A 19,396-nucleotide genomic window follows, 5' to 3' on the forward strand; every position below is an offset into this window, starting at 1 on the left:
GATACATCTGCACTACTCGCACTAATTTGTGCACTGTCTTGTTTCATCCCATTGTTTTACTGCTTCGGTAGAAGGTCCCTTCACTTAGAAAACAATTTCCTACCCCTGAGCACCAAGAGGAAAGAGTCCAAGGAACTAAGTCTGTGTAGGTCCAGTGGTTTGCAGATTCATGCTGTGGGAACTCTTTATTCAAAAGAAATCTCTCTTGGAACCGTGATATAAACAAAACAGACAAAGTCATTTTATTAGCATTCCTTTATTTTAGAAGTTCACACCTATAATTTTATAACAATCGTGAAAATGTTACTCAGAACTAGATGTTTTGATGACACATAGCAGAAATCTGTGGTTCAAGATCGTCATTGCAAACTTAACCAATCTCAGCATTCTATTCTGCCGTTTGTTTTGATTACACAGAATCAATATAATTCTGATTCATACAGAAAATAACTTAATATCTTAACCTCCGCTCAGGATCTTCATCATAAATGTAGGTCAATACATACCTAAAAATTGTCAATGATCCAACATGGTCACATGTGACATGCTACACTTGCACCTAGTACCAAACAAGCTGATACTTCAATGAGATCTGGTTGGCATATACACCCAAGCCTTGTCTGTCCCCTCAGAGCACTGCACACAGGTAGTGAAAGAACTTGTGTACAATAAGAAATTCACAGGGATGAGGCTGGGCGCAGTGTCTCATGCCTGTAATCCCAGCACTTTCGGAGGCCGAAGCAGGTGGATCACTTGAGGTCAGGAGTTCGAAACTAGCCTGGCCAACATGGTGAAACCCCATCTCTACTGATAATGCAAAACTTAGCTGGGCGTGGTGGCACATGCCTGTAGAACCAGCTACTCGGGAGACTGAGGCAGGAGAATAGCTTAAACCTGGAAGGCGGACGATGCAGTGAGCCAAGATCACGCCACTGCACTCCAGCCTGGGTGACAGAGCGAGACTCTGTCTCAAAAACAACAACAAAGATATTCACAAGGATGAATTTAAATAGGTAAATGGCAGTGTAGAATTACATCCTTCCTAGTCAATTACACCTTTAGGAGACTTTAAATAGGCATAGAAACGACAAAGGGCTTATACTGAGAATTGCACAAAAATGAGTTACTTGGCAGCACAAGGTAGGGATTGTATGTGTCACAAGAGTATATAGACTGTTCTACCTTCATGCTCTACTCATTGCCATATCCCTTCGTGGCTCCCTGAGACTCAGGTGAAATTACCTTCCAATACTGCCTGGAGAAGGGCCTCCTCCTCCTCAGCTGCCTCATAATCCTTTATTAGTACCAATAACTGCAAGAAACCAGGGGCTGGGCCATCCTCTGGCAGATTAAGCTCTCTGCGAATTGTTTTGTGGACTGCCCCAGCAATGACTTGGTCTAGGCGGGCCTGATTCACAGCATCTCTCTCAATTGCTCCTCTCTGTACCAGCTTCTGTAACAAAGGCTCCAGCCTTAGTACATAAGCCGACAACTTTTCCTCATCCTTCTGGTAAGTGGTTAGATATTTGACCTGCAACTCCCTAGGATTATCTGTAACCCCAAATACCTCCTCAAGAGCCTGCAGACATTCATCGACAGTAATTAAAGGATTGTTTATCTTGAGGACACGAATAACATCAAGTGCTGGGCCTCGAAGGCTCTCTAGCAATCGCCTTCTCTTCTCTACATCTGGCACCTGCCACGCCTTTATCATCTGAGTAGTATGAAACATCCAGCGTCCAAATTCTTCTTCTCCTGGTTCTGGAGACTCCCTGCCCGAGAACACTCTCAGCTTTTTGTACTTCAAGCATTGCAGGGCAGGCTGAAGAGCCTCTAATGCCTGTGCCAACATAGGGGCCCACATTTCCGGGACCATGCCCTGCTCTGGGTCTAAGGAGCCATTTTCATGTCCAAGGGCTCTGGTCAACTCACCCACTGTCATGCCCTCTCCCGCTAAAAATTCATTTAATCTGCTTAAAAATGTATTATCTGGGTCAGGGGGCTTAAAGATCACTCTCCAGATACCCCCTTTTCCCGGTATCTCCTTAGGGACCAGTGCGTGACTAGTCTCCGCAGTAAGCCCTACTAAGGCTACTTTCCTGTTCTCATCCCTCCTGAACATCCTTCCAAGCAGTCTGTACTCCCCCAAGGGAGCTAAACCAGCCTGCAGAGCCTCCTCGATTTCTGCCACACTGCAGCTCTGGGAGATGCCGGCAATCAATAGCGCTTTCCGAGGGTTCATGTCCATCCCCCTGCACCAGTCTTCTAAAAGCCTCAAAGTCATGGTGCCCGAAATAATAGACTTAAGTTCTAAATATGCCAGACCACAGGCGACCACCGAAATTCAAAGTAATCCTCCGCGGTACCCCAGAGAAATCTTGTCAACGTGCCGAGGTCCAGCAGCCTGCAAGACAGAGCAGACAGGTTAGCTAAAGGTGCCAACGTCCAGGGCAAGCGTGCAGGCCCCAAGCCACGCGCGCCCTGCCCCCAGCGGCGAAGCTAGGGCAGCCGCACTGCGGCGTGCGCCCCTCACCCCTCTCAGCCCTGGTGCCTGGCGGATGTCGGGCCTGCAGGGCCGCGTCGGGCCCGCTTCCACTCACCGTGATCTAGTGTTCGTGCCCGCGTCCGTGCGCCGGCGGCCAAGGTGCCTGGCCGGGCCCCGACGAGGCGCGGGAGGGCGGGCTCCCCTAGGCTCTGACGGACACTCGGGGGCCACAGCGACCGATGCCGGTACTCCAGGTGCCTGTGGTGCTGTCTGCAACGAGAAGTGATGCGGCGATGACAGTCGCGAGCGGGCACCAGGGGGCAAGGCTGAGGAGCGCTGAGTCGCCAGACCCAGAGAGCCACCCACCTGGAAGGACGTGCCGCCACCCGCGCCGCCGGAGCTCCGGCTCCAGCCCGGATTCCACCTGTTTTGGTCTCGCTCGGGGAAGCTGCGCGGCGGGCGGGGGCGATCTGACGTCATGAGGGGCGGGCCTCGGGGGGCGGGGCGCGCGCGCTTCCGGCCCGAGCCGGAAGCCCCGACTGCGGCGGCATCCGGGACGGCGGGCGGGCTGGCCACCACGGGACAGGAAGGTGAGATCCGGCACCTCAGCTTTGCAAGCAGGCTCCGCCGGCGACCGCTGACGGGCGCTGGGCTCGCGGCGCTGCAAGGCGGCGAGGCCCGGGCCCGGCGCCGCCTGCGCAGCCTTGGTCGCGGCGCGCCGGCGCTGCAGCGCGGCAGGGGGCGGGGCCGGCCGCCCGGAGGCCCAAGTGGCGGGGACGCCTCCCTGCCGGGTCAGGTTCTCAGAGCGGGTCTCCGGCGGCGGCGACGGGGGCCGGGCCGCGCGTGACCCGCCGCAGTCACGCCGTTCTTAATCACTAGTAGCTGGTGCTCCAGGCTGGCGGCGCTCACCTTTCTCCTAGCCGGGTGACCCAGGGGATTTATTTTATGGTGGCTTTCTCTGAAATGCCAAACCCACCCGATTATTCAGAGCTGAGTGACTCTTTAACGCTTGCCGTGGGAACAGGAAGATTTTCGGGACCATTGTAAGTGCTTAGGAGTTACTGTCTTAACTTGGGGGCTTGACTTGTAGCACCCCGCGTTCACGTCTGAAGCAGTACTGTTATGCCAGAAAGTGTTTCACCTGTCAAAGTGAAATGTGCTGTGAGAAACTAGTTTAATTCCAGTTTCTGGAGGGCGGGTATTATGGACCTGTTTGAGTAGGATGCAGTGATTTATTCTGAGGGATTCCCGTTAAAAAGCAGAACTCAGTATATACTGAAATCAATGGTTTTTTGTTTTTTTGTGTGTGTTGTTTTACTTGATTGTAAGTATTACACAAAACAACCTGTAAGTTTTACATTTCTTAATAGGTGTTTAATTTAATTATTTTAAATCTTAAGTGTGTTAGTGGGATATTTCAGAATTCCTTTTTTTTTTTTTTTAAATTAGACAGAGTCTCGCTCTGTCGCCCAGGCTGGAGTGCAGTGGCGCGATCTCGGCTCTCTGCAAGCTCTGCCTCCTGGGTTCACGCCATTCTTCTGCCTCAGCCTCCCGAGTAGCTGGGACTACAGGTGCCCGCCACCACGCCCGGCTAATTTTTTTGTATTTTTAGTAGAGACGGGATTTCACCATGTTAGCCAGGATGGTCTCTATCACCTGACCTCGTGATCCACCCGCCTCAGCCTCCCAAAGTGCTGGGATTACAGGCGTGAGCCACCGTGCCCGGCCTAGAATTCTTGGAGATAAAGCAAGTACATTTGGAGTAGTTGCCGTGACAGCATTACTAGACCCTAATTGTATTTTCTTTTTTAATTTGAAGGCACAGAGCATGGAGAATGATGAACTTCCGTCAGCGGATGGGATGGATTGGAGTGGGATTGTATCTGTTAGCCAGTGCAGCAGCATTTTACTATGTTTTTGAAATCAGTGAGACTTACAACAGGCTGGCCTTGGAACACATTCAACAGCACCCTGAGGAGCCCCTTGAAGGAACCACATGGACACACTCCTTGAAAGCTCAATTACTCTCCTTGCCTTTTTGGTTGTGGACAGTTATTTTTCTGGTACCTTACTTACAGATGTTTTTGTTCCTATACTCTTGTACAAGAGCTGATCCCAAAACAGTGGGCTACTGTATCATCCCTATATGCTTGGCAGTTATTTGCAATCGCCACCAGGCATTTGTCAAGGCTTCTAATCAGATCAGCAGACTACAACTGATTGACACGTAAAATCAGTCACCGTTTTTTCCCTACGATTACAAAACTGCCAGTCCTATATGGAGTCTGATCACAAGACTGCAGTTTCTTCACAGATCTCAGGAAGTTGTGGTGGGGCAGAGGCTTTTTAAAAACATGTGATTAGGGAGCTATCTTTATCTAAATAATAACGAATTTTTAGGTAAAACCTGAGATAGAGTACTACAAAATCATGTTGATGACTTCAGATTTTGGAAGTTAAATCGTGTCTGTTATTTGCATTCTTTAGAAACTTGACTAAGTACCTGAATTCATATTTCTATTCTACTGTGCAACATAGTGATGATTCAGAAATTTTTCCTTTGGGGAAAAAAATGAATATGAACATTTCCATTGTGTTAAGTGTAAAAAGGTCCAGACATGATCATAAAATTTAAATTTTATACAATTACTTGGCTTGCTTTAAAATTCTTCACACTTAAAACACCGATTCATTCTATTGCAGCTAAGCCAGCTGTCTATACTTGCTGTCAGCTTATGAGGCATTGCTAAAAAATTATTGAGGAAATGGCTGTCTTGATAAGCAGAATTTGTTCTTCCTCTTGGTAATGGCTAAATTATTATTAATGCTTTTAATGGTTTTATTTTTTATATTTTTCTTTTTTGTGGAGAATGGGGTCTCGCTGTGTTGCCCAGGCAGGTCTCGAACTCCTGGGCTCAAGCTTTCCTCCTCTCTCTGGCTCCCTAAGTGCTAAGATTACAGGTGTGAGCTACCATGCCCAGCTATTTTTAATTAAAAAAAATTTTTTTTAATGACTTGTGACACAGTCTCAGAAGGCCCTGAGAACATACGCCCCAATGCTACTGATTTAGAAAACTATCTGGGAGGAAACTGTTAAATGTTGAAAGGCTAGAAATAACTTACAAATAGAAGATGGAAACAATGTGTTCAATGAAAATCTAGCAGGTTATTTATTAATTAATTTATTTAAATTATTATTATTATTTTTGAGATGGAGCCTTGCTTTGTCACCCAGGATGGAGTGCAGTGATGAAGTCTTGGCTCACTGGAACCTTCGGCTCACTGCAACCTCCACCTCTCGGGTTTAAGCAATTGTCTTGCCTCAGCCTCCTGAGTAGCTGGGATTACAGGTGACCACCACCACGCCTGGCTGATTTTTGTTATTTTAGTAGAGACAGGGTTGCAGTGTGTTGGCCAGGCTGGTCTCAAACTCCTCACCTAACTAAGGTAATCCACTTGCATCAGCCTCCCAAAGGCCTGGGATTACAGGCATGAGCCACCATGCCTAGCTGTATTTATTTATTTTATTTATTTTGAGATGGAGTCTTGCTCTGTAGCCCAGACTGGTGTGCAGAAGTGCGATCTCAGCTCACTGCAACCTCCACCTCCCAGGTTCATGCTATTCTCCTGCCTCAGACTCCCGAGTAGCTGGGATTACAGGCACCCACCACCATGCCTGGCTAATTTTTGTATTTTTTAGTAGAGACGGGGTTTCACCATGTTGGCCAGGCTGGTCCCGAACTCCTGACCTCAAGTGATCCACCTCGGCCTCCCAAAGTACTAGGATAACAGGCATGAGCCACCATGGCCAGCCTATAGCAGGTAATTTAGTCCAGTCCTTATCAGATGCATGAGACCCCTCTAAAAGATGCTATCAAGTCATAATCTTTCTGATTTTCTTTTCTGGCCCAAGGTCAGGTCATCAGGCAGTAGGTTAATTACATGAAGATGTGTTCCTGTACCTTCTCCTTTGCATTTGTACTACCTCACATCTGGTACTAATACAAATAACTAAAACATGGACACAGTAGCATTTCTTTTCTGCATGAGATCAAGATATATTTTTATACAGTTATGTCATTAATACTGGAAAACATTTTATGCTTTTAATAATCTTAACACTTTTTGATGCTTATTCTGTTGGGCCCTATTCTAAGAGCTTTATGGAAATTAACTAATGTAATCCTCCCAACAACCCTATAAGGTGGGTATTGTTATCCAGATTTCACAGATAAGGAAACTGAGGCAGAGAAGTCAAGTTACTTGCCAAAGGTCACAGCGAGTAGCAGAGCCAGGGTTATAACCAGGCATTCTCACGCCTTTGTTACTAACCACAGAGGCATAGTGCTTCTCACAAATGACAAATGTTTTAGCACTGGGTACTCTTTGCCCAGTCATGCCAAAGAATGGAAATGGCAATAGTATTGAGAAGTTTTTCTCCATTTGTCTACTAGAAATCTGAAAGTTTCCTAGCAACCTCATCTTTCCACTACATCTGACTGAACCCGAAAGGAAGGCTGAGTATTCCATAGCAAGCTGTTACTTAAAAGATAAAGCAGGTACCTCTGTGATGTAAAAGTAGCAGATCATATCCTTCAGATCAATTAGTCTCATTTATCTCACTGCCTCCAAAGGTCTAGTTACTGAAATGATATATCTTTTGATATAACACGTGGAATCCTCAAAGTAAGCAGCAGTTTGAAATACTTGTTTTTGTGAGGGTCAGATGACCAAATCACTTGCATCTTTTAAGTATTCAGTATGCATGTTACAGACATTGTTAATGAGTGATTTACATTTATTCTTCACAACAGTCCTGGGAGGCAGGTATTATACTGCTACTAGTGTCATTTTACAGAAGAAACCTGAAACACATAGGAATAACTTGTCCATAGTCACATAGCCAGTATGTGAAAGAGCCGATTTGAACCTAGGATGTTGGCTTCAGATCTCCAGCTTTTTATCATTCTATACTTCTTCTCAAAAAGGAGAGTAATTTGAGGGAAATCATCGAGAGTTTCCAGTTTTATTAGTCTTGAGGCAGTGATTTAAGAAAATTATTTCAGTTTTGTTTTGTTTTATAAATGCTTTATGTAGGCTGGGAGTGGTGGCTCACATCTGTAATCCCAGCACTTTGGGAAGCAGAGATGGGAGGATAGCCTGAGCCCAGGAGTTCATGACCAGCCTGGGCAACATGGCGAGACCCCATTTCTATTAAAAAGGGGTGGCTCATGCTATTCCCAGCACTTTGGGAGTCTGAGGCGGGCAGATCACTTGAGGCCAGGAGTTCAAGACCAGCCTGGCCAACATGGTGAAACCCTGTCTCTACTAAAAATACAAAAATTAGCCACGGCTGGTGGTGCATGCCTGTAATCCCAGCTACTCAGGAGGCTGAGGGAGGAGAATCGCTTGAACCCAGGAGGGAGAGGTGGCAGTGAGCCAAGATTGCATGAGCCACAAGAGCAAGATTCCATCGCAAAAAAAAAAAAAAAGAAAAAAGGTTATGTAATGCAAGGTTTGTGAGGTTGCTACTGGTATTGCAAAGTTTTCTTAATGAAGGCGATTCATCTCTTTTTATACTTCAAATTCTAGTATTTTGGGATTTGGTAAGCAAATGTTCAGTCCATCTCTATCTTTCAAGATTACATTGCCTTTTGCCTTGATAGAAGAAATAGTAAAATAATTAGAGTAGGATTAACGTAGTAAATTCAGTATTTCCAAATGTAATTACTGTATTTCAGATTGCAGGTTTAATCTGCTTTTTGATTAGGAGCTATTTATCCAAGTTGTGGATTATTTCTAGTTTGTGGCTATTTAATAGTTCAAAGCATTTTTTAGGTAAGGTAAAGAGGGAAAAGTGAAATATATTTTTTAATCTGTTAGCTCTTGGATTGAGGAAGAGGTTGAAATTGATGGTTAGGAGACCTGTGTGTGATAGCAGATCATCATTTTCTTTTCTTTTCTTTTTTTTTTTTTTTTTTGAGACAGAGTCTCGCTCTGTCTCTCAGGCTGGAGTGCAATGACGTCTCGGCTCCCTGCAACCTCTGCCTCCTGGGTTCAAGTGATTTTCCTGCCTCAGTCTCCCAAGTAGCTGGGATTACAGGCGCACGCCACCACACCTGGCTAATTTTTGTATTTTTAGTAGAGATGGGGTTTCGCCATGTTGGCCAGGCTGGTCTCAAACTCCTGACCTCAGGTGATCCACCCGCCTTGGCCTCCCAAAGTGCTGGGATTACAGGTGTGAGCCACTGTGCTCAGCCCATTTATTTCATGTTCACATCACAATACATAAAGCAGTGAGTACAGGATTACTTAGTGAGATGAATGGCAAATATAGTAAGTGCTTCAGGGATTTTAGGGAGTGGACAAACATTCTAGGATTCATAACTAGGAAACACTCGCTTCCAGAGATGAGAAAAATAGAGCTATATCCTACAATGATTTGATAGGTGATTTTATTTGCAACTATATGTGAAATGAAGTAATCCTGTTGAGACTTTTCACCAAAACATGCCAGATATTTTATTTTTTCAAAAGTGCCAGTATAGGGAACAGAAAACTGAATTACAGAATCATGTAATTCATGGAGCTTTAGGCCCCATGTAAATTTTCTGGTTTTAAAGATGCTACCAGTTTTTAAGTTGTCTCGTTTTTTAATATTAAATTGTTCATAATACCAGTTTTAAAGTAAAAGTTGTGATTCCCTAAAGGTTAGAATTTGGTTCTATTTCAAAATTTGTACAGTTAACAGAAAGCTTTTCTTTGGGGAAGTGCAGTCATCAGATAAAGTGCTTCTATGAGTAACTGTACCCACAAAGTCATGGAACCAGCATATTTGTTCATGGTGAGTAGGATTAGTCTTTTTTTTTTTTTTTAAAGATTATCAGCTGGGCGTGGTGGCTCATGCCTATAATCCCAGCACTTTGGGAGGCCGAGGCGGGTGGATCACTTGAGGTTGGGAGTTCGAGACCAGCCTGATGAACATGGTGAAACCCCATCTCTACTAAAAATACAAAATTAGCCGTGCGTGGTGGTGCATGCCTGTAATCCCAGTTACTCGGGAGGCTGACGCAGGAGAATTGCTTGAACCCGGGAGGTGGAGTTTGCGGTGAGCCGAGATCACGCCATTGCACTTCAGCCTGGGCAACAAGAGCGAAGCTCTGTCTCAAAAAAATAATAAAAATAATAAAAAAAGACGATCTAGTGTTGATTCCCATCTTGATGGATTTAACATTCTCAATCTCCAAAACACTGGCAGAAAAACTTACCACAATACCGTGTCTCATCTTTGCAGCAAATATGTGCCATCGTTTAATAAATTTTCCAACATAAAAAGAAGTGCCATATAATTTTGGACCATGACTGGGAATCATGATGCATTTGTATTTATGCTTTCCTCTAAGGCAGTGAATAGGTCTTAGACTGTGGCTGTATGTACATTAGAATTACCCAAAGAAAACTTCTTACATTTAAACAATGCCAGGGTCCCTTTCCAACCAGTTACATCTCTGGGATGGACCCCAAGCAATCTTCAAATGATTCTCTCAGGGTTGCAAATCACTGGTCCATGGGTTTTTATGTGCCATTTACCAAAAACTCAACTGTCATGAGAATTGTGCTTGTCTTTGGAACAGCTTCAACAAATACGTTGCAGTTTAATTCACCCTAGCCATCCTAATTGCAAATCTTTAGAGTTGTCTCTTTTGATTTCGAGTCCTCTCCTCCAGTTTGTCCTGAATATACTTCTATCAGGCTTTTGCCTCCCACTCTGCCAAAACTGCTGTTCTGTCAGGAAGTTGCTGGTCACTTACACATAACTAAATCCAATGGTCAAGTCTCAGTCCTCAAATTACTATTACTATTAGTTTTTGACACTCCCTGTCCTTGAGATACTTTCTTCAGTTGTCTTCCTGACCAGCACTGTCCAATAGAACTTTAGCAATGCTGGCGATGTTCTGTATCTTTGCTGTCCAGATCAGTAGCCAACAGCTACCTGAAAGGGGCCCTTGAAATGTGGCTAACATGAGCCTGGCATGGCGGCTCACACCTGTATGCCGACAACTTGGGAAGCTAAGGTGGAAAGATACCCTGAGCCCAGGAGTTCGAAGCTGCGGTGAGCTATGATTGCACCACTGCACCCCAGCCTGGGCAACAGGGTGAGATCCTATCTCTAAAAAAAAGAAATGTGGCTAATGTGACTGAGAAACTGAGTTTTAAATTCTAATTAAATAGCATATGTGGCACCGTGTATTAGATGGTCCCATTCTAGATATTTAATTGGTTTGCTTTCTTCCTCACCAGCTTTTTTTTTTTTTCCTTTTTTTTTGAGACAAGCTGTTGCTCTGTTACTCAGACTGGAGTGCAGTGGTGCGATCTCGGCATACTGCAGCCTCCATCTCCCGGGTTCAAGCGATTCTCCCACCTCAGCCTCCCAAGTAGCTGGGACCACAGGCGCATGCCACCACGCCCAGCTAATTTTTGTATTTTTAGTAGAGGTGGGGTTTCACTATGTTGGTCAGGCTGGTCTCCATCTCCTCACCTCAAGTGATCTGCCTACCTCGGCCTCCCAAAGTGCTGGGATTACAGGCATGAGCCACCACTCCTGGCCCTCAGCAGCTTCTTAAGTCTTTGCTAGTTCCTTGTTGGAGATCTGCTCAACCTCTAAATGTTGGCATGCCCCAGTTCTTTTTTCTGTGTGTACTCCTTTGGACATCTCATCCATGGCTCATGGCTTTCAATATATGAATTGGCCAGGCGTGATGGCTCATTGCCTGTAATTCCAGCACTTTGGGAGGCCGAGGTAGGCAGATCACTTGAGGCGAGGAGTTGGAGACCAGCCTGGCCAACATAGTGAAACCCCACCTCTACTAAAAATACAAAAATTAGCCAGGCATGGTGGCACGTGTCTGTGATCCCAGCTACTTGGGAGGCAGACGTGGGAGGATCACTTGAGCCTGGGAGGTGGAGGTTGCAGTGAACGGAGATTGCACCACTGCACTCCAGCCTGGGTGACAGAGCAAGAGCTTGTCTCAAAATAAATAAATATACAAATTTATGTCACTACCTTGGATCCTTCTCCTGAGCTCCAGACTTGACTATCCAGTTGCCTGCTTGATAGGCCTTGACATGGTGCTTGGTAATATGTCTTACCAGGCACATGAAATTGAACCTATTCAAATCTAAGCTGCCGATCTCTCCACCCATCAAAATCTGTTCCTCAAGTTTCCTACAAGTCTGTTATCATCCATGTGGTCAGGGGGATCCTTTTAAAATGTTACTCCTCTCAAAAATCCTCCCATAGCTTCCCTTCTCAGAATGAAAAGCAAAGTCCTTCACATGGCAAGTCCTAAGTAAATGGCCCTGCCCTGCCCTGCCCTTGACCTCATTTTCATTTTATTTATTTATTTATTTATTTACTTATTTATTTGAAATGGAGTTTCACTCTTGTTACCCAGGCTGGAGTGCAGTGGCCAGATCTCAGCTCACTGCAACCTCTGCCTCCTGGGTTCAAGTGATTCTCCAGCCTGAGCCTCCTGAGTAGCTGGGATTACAGGCACCCGCCACCATGCCCGGCTAATTTTTGTATGTTTAGTAGAGACGGGGTTTCACCATGTTGGCCAGGCTGGTTTCGAACTCCTGACCTCAAGTAATCCACCCGCCTCAGCCTCCCAAAGTGCTGGGATTACAGGCGTGAGCCACCACACCCAGCCTTGACTTCATTTTCTACTACTCCCTCTGCCCTTGACTCCACTCCAGACACTGGTCTTCCTGCTGATTCTTGAACTCACCAGAATACGCTGCACTCAGTGTGTCTTCTGCCTGGATGCTCCACCCTGGCCTGCTGAAATGTCACCTTAGTAAGGCTGCCTCTGATGACCCCTATTTGAAATTAACCATCCACTTTCTGTTTTTCTCCATAGCACTTAGCATCATGTACTATGTTATATATTTTGTCAGAATCTAAACTCTATGATACAAGAAATTTTGTCTCTGTGCACTGCTGCGGGCCCTATGCCTAGAACAGTGCCCAGCACATAGCAGTTGCTCAGTAATTTTTTTATTGAATAATTCTTATTGCCACTGAACACTTCTTGCTAGACCACAAAGCAATCTAGTTCACTGTCCAGATAGAATAAAGGTTAAAAGTTAACATCTGGCTGGGTGCAGTGGCTCACACCTGTAATCCCAGAACTTCGGGGGGCAGAGGCAGGCAGATCATCTGAGGTCAGGAGTTTGAGACCAGCTTGGCCAACATGGCCAAACCCCGTCTCTACTAAAAATTAAAAAATTAGCTGGGCATGGTGATGCATGCCTGTAATCTCAGGTACTCAGGAGGCTGAGGCAGGAGAATCACTTGAACCCGGAAGGCGGAGGTTGCAGTGAGCTGAGATCACGTTACTGCACTCCAGCCTGGGTGACAGACCAAGACTCTGTCTCAAAAAAAAAAAAAAAAAAAAGTTAACATTTACTGTTAAATGCATAGTACAATCTGTCCCATCTTCTAGTTTAATTGTTGAGCTCTTTCATATTTCAGCATGTAGGGGTATATTATCTTCAAGGCCAAGATTTAAAATGAGTATCTCAACTTACTTATTTATTTTAGATCCAGGGACAGACCAGAATTTTTTTTACTGACAGTTCTTGTAATATTGGTTGTCTTGGAATTTTCTTTATTTTTTGTTTTTATTTTTAGAGATAGGGTTTCACCACGTTGCCAGGCTGGTCTCAGAGCCCTGGGTTCAAGCGATCTGCCCACCTTGGCCACTCAAAGTGCTGGGATTACAGATGTGAACCACCACGCCTGGCCAATTTTCTTTACTGATGCAGAGGAAAACACATTCACAAATAAGGTTTAAGTGGTGGTTAGAGTCCCTGAGAAATTCTCAAGCTACAATCATGAAGATAATGGTTTTTTAAACCACCTAACATGCAGCAAGTATCACAGCTCTTTTTTTTTAAGAGATGGGGTCTTGCTATGTTGCCCAGGCTGGTTTCAAGCTCCTGGCGCTCAAGCAATCCTTCTGCCTCAGCCTCCCAAGGTGCTGGGATTACAGGTGTGAGCCACCATGCCTGGCCAAGTGTCACAACTCTTAGAGCTACAGCACACAATTCCAGTACTCTGGTGTTCAATATCTTGGACTCATAAAGCACTCATTTAAACTACTGTTTCTAGAAGTTACTTCTATCCCCAGTAGAACTTTTTGCATTGGAATAAATCTCTATTTAAAACTGCACCCTATGGCCTGTTACTATCCCAATGTCAGCTGCTACTTTTTAAAAGATTTAAATAGAAGCTTACTGTCTAACTTCAGTTTCCTGGGCCATGTCTTTAAATAGAGCAATTCTGATCTCAAAGGTCACCTGAGAAGTGGAGTACTTGCAGCAACATTGTGAAATTCATTTTATACTTTGAAAATAACACACTGGCTATAGGGCCATTGTTTTCAAGGTTAGGCACATCAGTTTCAGAAATACCTCTTCTCTTTTTTTATGGCATCTTATTTCTCAGCCTCCCAAGGTGCTGGGACTACAGGTGTGAGCCACCGTGCCTGGCCAAAGTGGCTCCTTTTTTATGGTATCTTATTTCATATTTAGCCCAGCTCTCCTACTCTCTGGAAGTTGCATTATCATTCTTTTTCTTGTTTTCTTTTTTGAAACAAGGTCTTGCTCTGTTGTCCAGGCTTGTCTAGAACTCCTGGGCTCAAGGCATCCTCCCACCTCCCCCTCCCAAAGTGCTAGGATTACCAGGGAGAGCCACCATGCTGGGCTTTTCCTCCTCCTTCTGACAAAGTGGTTGGATGGGAAATGTGGATTTTTTTTGCTCTGCTTTTAAAGTCTGAACTGGTTATTTTTTGCCCTGAATTACTAACACGACAGTGTTTTAAACTGTTAATATGGCTGCTCTGTTCTTATTAAATCTAAAGCATAACTTTGTAAAATTAAAAATTGAAAGTTTCGGCTGGGTGAGGTGGCTCACACCTGTAATCCTAGCACTTTGGGAGGCAAAGGCAGGCAGATCATGAGGTCAGGAGATGGAGACCATCCTGGCTAACACGGTGAAACTCCATCTCTACTAAAAATACAAAAAAATTAGCCGGGCGTGGTGGCGGGCGCCTGTAGTCCCAGCTACTCTGGAGGCTGAGGCAGGAGAATGGTGTGAACCCGGGAGGCAGAGCTTGCAGTGAGCCAAGATCCCGCCACTGTACTCCAGCCTGGGGGACAGAGCAAGACTCCATATAAAAAAAAAAAAAAAAAAAAAAAGAAAGTTTCAAAATAATGTTCTGTATTCAGGTAGAAAATTACATCCTTTTTTTAAATGGAAAAAGAAAAGGGCATAAAATGAAAAAACTCCCTCACTCCCAACTCCTACTCCCCTCCCTCTTCCCAGAGGTAGTTGTGCTATTCTTTCAGAGATATATGTCTATCTAGCTTATATTCCCCAATAGTAGCATTCTCTACAGTTCTATATCTTGCTAGTTTTTATTAAGCATATCTCAGAGATTGATCTTAAACAGCATATAGAGCTTTACCTTAGTGTTTTCCATAGCTGCACAATATTGTTGTACTAAGTTTCCTCTATTTTTATCTAATTATGGTCTTCTGATGAACAGTTAGGTTGTTTCCAGCCTTTTGTTACCAATAATGCTGCAACAAATAGTCTTATAAATAGATCTTTGGGCATGTGCGTTACTCTGTAGGACAAATACCTATAAATGAAATAGCTGAGTCAAAGAGCATGTACATTATATATATATATATAATTATTATTATTATTTTTTGAGACACGGTCTCGCTCTGTTGCCAGGCTGAAGTGCAGTGGCTCACTCTTGGCTCACTGCAACCTCCGCCTCCCGGGTTCAAGCGATTCTCCTGCCTCAGCCTTCTGAGTAGCTGGTACTACAGGCACGCCAAAACTTTCAATTTTTAAAGTATTTTTAGTAGAGACGGGGTTTCACCATGTTGGTTGGCCAGGATGGTCTCGATCTCTTGACCTTGTGATCCACCCACCTCAGCCTCCGAAAGTGCTGGGATTAGAGGCGTGAGCTACTGCCCCTGGAGTAATATTTTAACAGAATTGTCGACTTGACTTTCTAAGAGCTTATAGCAATTTACACTCTCACCATCAATATATTATAGACCTCACATCCTTTCCAGCTCAATACTGCATCAAAACTGTTGATTTTTCCATCTGAAAAGTAAAAAAATGGTATTGCATTGTGGTTTTAATGTTAATTTATTTGAAGTGCACTTTTTTTTTCACTGAAAAGCCATGTGTATTTCTTCTGTGATCGTGTGGTTCCTTTCCTCTGCCTATGTTTCCGTTATATTTTCCTGACTAGTATATAAGGGATCTACATAAAAGAATTTGTTCTTAGTCATTTGTGCTAAAAATACTTAATACTTTTTCCCTGTTTTTATTTTGACCATATTTACAGAATGTTCAGAAATTTTAGTTATTATGAATCATGTTTACTAATACTTTCCACTATGGTTTCTGGATTTTTACATTGTAGTGTTATTAATTTCCCCAAACATGTTTATCTGCACCCATCACCAGTATGGATATAGTTTTGAACTGTGTGGTGCTCAACTACCAATCACAATAGTTCATACAAGGAATTGCTTGTAAAGATTTTGTCAGGCCGGGCGCGGTGGCTCACACCTGTAATCCCAGCACTTTGGGAGGCCGAGGCAGGCAGATCACGAGGTCAGGTGATCAAGACCATCCTGGCTAACATGGTGAAACCCCGACTCTACTAAAAATACAAAAAAAAAACAAAATTAGCCAGGCACGGTTGCGGCCGCCTGTAGTCCCTGAGGAGGGAGAATGGTGTGAACCTGGAAGGCAGAGCTTGCAGTGGGCCAGATGGCGCCACTGCACTCCAGCCTGGGCGACAGGAGACTCCGTTTCAAAAAAAAAAAAGTTTTGTCATAACACATAGAGGTTGACGACTGAGTTAAAAAGCTTAGGTTTTCAGGTTGTCTTTTTTTTTTTTTTTTTTTGAGACGAGGTCTTGCTCTGTCACCCAGGCTGGAGTGCAGTGGCACAATCTCGGCTCACTGCAACCCACACCTCCTGGGTTCAAGCAGTTCTACTGCCAGTCTCCCTAGTAGCTGGGATTACAGCTGCACACCACCATGCCTAGCTGATTTTTTGTATTTTTAGTAGAGACAGGGTTTCACCATGTTGGCCAGGTTGGTCTCGAACTCCTGACTTCAGGTGATCTGCCAGTCTTGGCCTCCCAAAGTGCTGCAATTACAGGTGTGGGCCACCATGCTCAGCCACAGGTTGTCTTATGTATGTATCTTATTGCAGTATAAGAAATGATAGTCTATACTTATATTGATGGAACAATTTGAGAAACAGTTGCATCTTGAGGTTAAATAGAAACTAGATAAAAGTACTACATAATAAACTGAGATGTCTGATGCCACAGACATCTCCAACTGATTTTCTCATTTGGAAGAAAACATAAACTTTATTTCCTTTAGAAGTACAGGCTTTTTCAATTAAAAAATTCAAAAGTTCTCCTGAAGCAAATGTTTAAACTGAAACCTATAGGATAAGTAGATAGACAAAGGAGGTCATTTGGCCCAGGATTTGAAAGGCAACTAGTGGCAGAAGCATAAATCCTGAGTCTAAGCTGGGCATGGTGGCTCAGGCCTGTAATTCCAGCTCTTGGGGAGGCTGAGCTGAAGAGGATCACTTGAGGCCAGGAATTAGAAAACAGCCTAGGCAACGTAACTGAGACCTCCCCCGTCTCAAAAAAAAAAAAAAAATAGCCAAGCATGATTGCATGCACCTGTAGTCCTGGCTACTCTAGAGGCCAAGTGGGAAGACTGCTTGAGCCCTGAAAAATCTTGAGCTATTGAACTCAAGATTGCTTGAGCCCTTACCTTCCAAATGAGTTTGAAGCTGCAGCGAGCTATGTTCATGACACTGCACTCCAGCCTGCATGACAGAGACCATCTCAAAAAAAAAAAAAAATCCTCTGATTCTGAATGCCCATTTCTAAATGGAGAGGCGGGGGAATTGATTTCCTCACATACATTTTTTTTCCTACTTTTCCAAAGTAAGTTTTTCTTCCCAAAAAGGTTTAAATGTCTTAAAATTAATTTTGCACCAACCTAATACTATAGCCAAGCAACTACAACCTATTATAAAAGAGTAAAAGTTCTCGTCCTTGGCCACAGAATTCTATTATTAAAATAAACATTTCTGTGACGCAAAAGGACTTACTTTTAGAAAACACATCTATCTTGCATAAATTCCATATGTTTCACATTTTAAAAGATTTATCTAAGTCTAATGTCAAGCTTATTTTTAGGTAGGATTGTGCGGTTGACTTTCCTGTTCAAAAGTAAAGTTGGAGCTGTTTCAAAGAGTAACTTTATTCTGCTTGCCTGTGGCTGTTTGTACCACAGAAGGCAGATTTGTCAGGTGCCGTGGCTCATGCCTGTAATCCTAGCACTTTGGGAGGCCAAGGCAGGAGGATCGCTTACAGCCAAGAGTTTTAAGGCCACCCAGGGCTACAAAGCAAGGCCCCCACCTCTACAAAAAATTAAAAAATTAGCCTGGCGGCTGGGCACGGTGGCTCACACCTGTAATCCAAGCACTTTGGGAGGCCAAAGTGGGTGGATCACCTAAGGTCAGGAGTTCAAGACCAGCCTGGCCAACATGGTGAAACCATGTCTCTACTAAAAATACAAAAATTAGCCAGGCGTGGTGGCAGGCACCTGTAATCCCAGCTGCTTGGGAGGCTGAGGCACGAGAATCGCTTGAACCTGGGAGGTGGATGTTACAGTGAGCCAAGACCATGCCATTTCACTCCAGCCCGGGCAAAAAGAGTGAAACTCCATCTCAAAAAAAAAAAAAATGGCCGGGTGCGGTGTCTGTAATCCCAGCACTTTGGAAGGCCAAGGTGGGTGGATTACCTGAGGTCGGGAGTTTGAGATCAGCCTAATCAACATGGAGAAACCCCATCTCTACTAAAAATACAAAATTAGCCTGGCCTGGTGGCGCATGCCGGTAGTCCCAGTTACTTGTGAGGCTGAGGCAGGAAAATCGCTTGAACCTGGGAGGTGGAAGTTGTAGTGAGCCAAGATTGCACCATTGCACTCCAGCCTGGGCAACAAGAGCGAAATTCCGTCTAAAAAAAAAGAAATAAGATAAAAAATAAATTAGCCTGGCGTGATGGCACACACCTAGTGCTTGGCTGCTTGGGAAGCTGTGGTGCGAGGATCACCTGAGCCCAGGAATTCCAGGCTGCAGTGAGCTGATTGCGCCACTGTACTCCAGCCTGAGTGACAGTGAGACCCAAGAACAGCAGCAGATTAGGCAACTTGGCAAAGCATTTCTTCTATACTGGTCCATCTCTGTCAAACACATGGCTTACTTATGAAGAAGACAGTATTAGAATTGAAATCAGTATTAAAATTAATTAAAAGACCAACCTTATAAATCAGAACCTAAAAACACTGGGACACAAACACAAATATTATCTTGAAATTTATTCTTTATAACCACATTTTCCAAAGGAGGAAACATAAAATGTTCAGAGAAAAGGTTCAGATATCAGTTTAACAATGTGCTCTCTTTTCAGTATATACAGGTTAAGTTTTTTTCTTTTCTTTTTTGAGATGGAGTTTTGCTCTTGTTGCCCAGTCTGGTATGCAATGGCACCATTGGCTCACTGCAACTTCTGCCTCCCAGGTTCAAGCTATTCTCCTGCCTCAGCCTCCCAAGTAGCTGGGAATACAGGCATGTGCCACCACACCAGGCAAATTTTGTATTTTTAGTAGAGACGGGGTTGCTCCATGTTGGTCGGGCTGGTCTCGAACCCTCGACCTCAGGTGATCCGCCCACCTCGGCCTCCCAAAGTGCTGGGAATACAGCCATCAGCCACTGCG

At 44.4% G+C, this 19,396-nt stretch overlaps 2 protein-coding genes across 3 annotated transcripts; one reads left to right on the forward strand and one right to left on the reverse strand.

Annotated features, from left to right (window-relative positions):
* Positions 1-240: 240 nt before the first annotated feature.
* Positions 241-2,962, reverse strand: MOAP1 (modulator of apoptosis 1). The gene is made up of 3 exons (XM_004055605.4): positions 2,852-2,962; positions 2,601-2,755; positions 241-2,404 (listed from the first exon to the last, which is right to left on the reverse strand). Exon 3 carries the CDS (start codon positions 2,282-2,284, stop codon positions 1,229-1,231), a length of 1,056 nt encoding a protein of 351 aa, XP_004055653.3. The 5' UTR covers positions 2,285-2,404; positions 2,601-2,755; positions 2,852-2,962; the 3' UTR covers positions 241-1,228.
* Positions 2,963-2,985: 23 nt separating this feature from the next.
* LYSET (lysosomal enzyme trafficking factor) lies at positions 2,986-5,131 on the forward strand. Of its 2 annotated transcripts, none has more exons than XM_031001506.3 (2): positions 2,986-3,075; positions 4,305-5,131. In XM_031001506.3, the coding sequence occupies exon 2, from the start codon at positions 4,321-4,323 to the stop codon at positions 4,714-4,716; it is 396 nt and encodes a 131-aa protein (XP_030857366.1). In that variant the 5' UTR covers positions 2,986-3,075; positions 4,305-4,320; the 3' UTR covers positions 4,717-5,131. The 2 variants fall into 2 exon arrangements, with proteins under 2 accessions (XP_030857366.1, XP_018865132.1); XM_019009587.4 differs by lacking the exon at positions 2,986-3,075 and adding an exon at positions 3,082-3,528.
* Positions 5,132-19,396: the final 14,265 nt, after the last annotated feature.

The sequence above is a fragment of the Gorilla gorilla genome, chromosome 15 (assembly GCF_029281585.2).
Source record: "Gorilla gorilla gorilla isolate KB3781 chromosome 15, NHGRI_mGorGor1-v2.1_pri, whole genome shotgun sequence".
Taxonomy (NCBI): domain Eukaryota; kingdom Metazoa; phylum Chordata; class Mammalia; order Primates; family Hominidae; genus Gorilla; species Gorilla gorilla.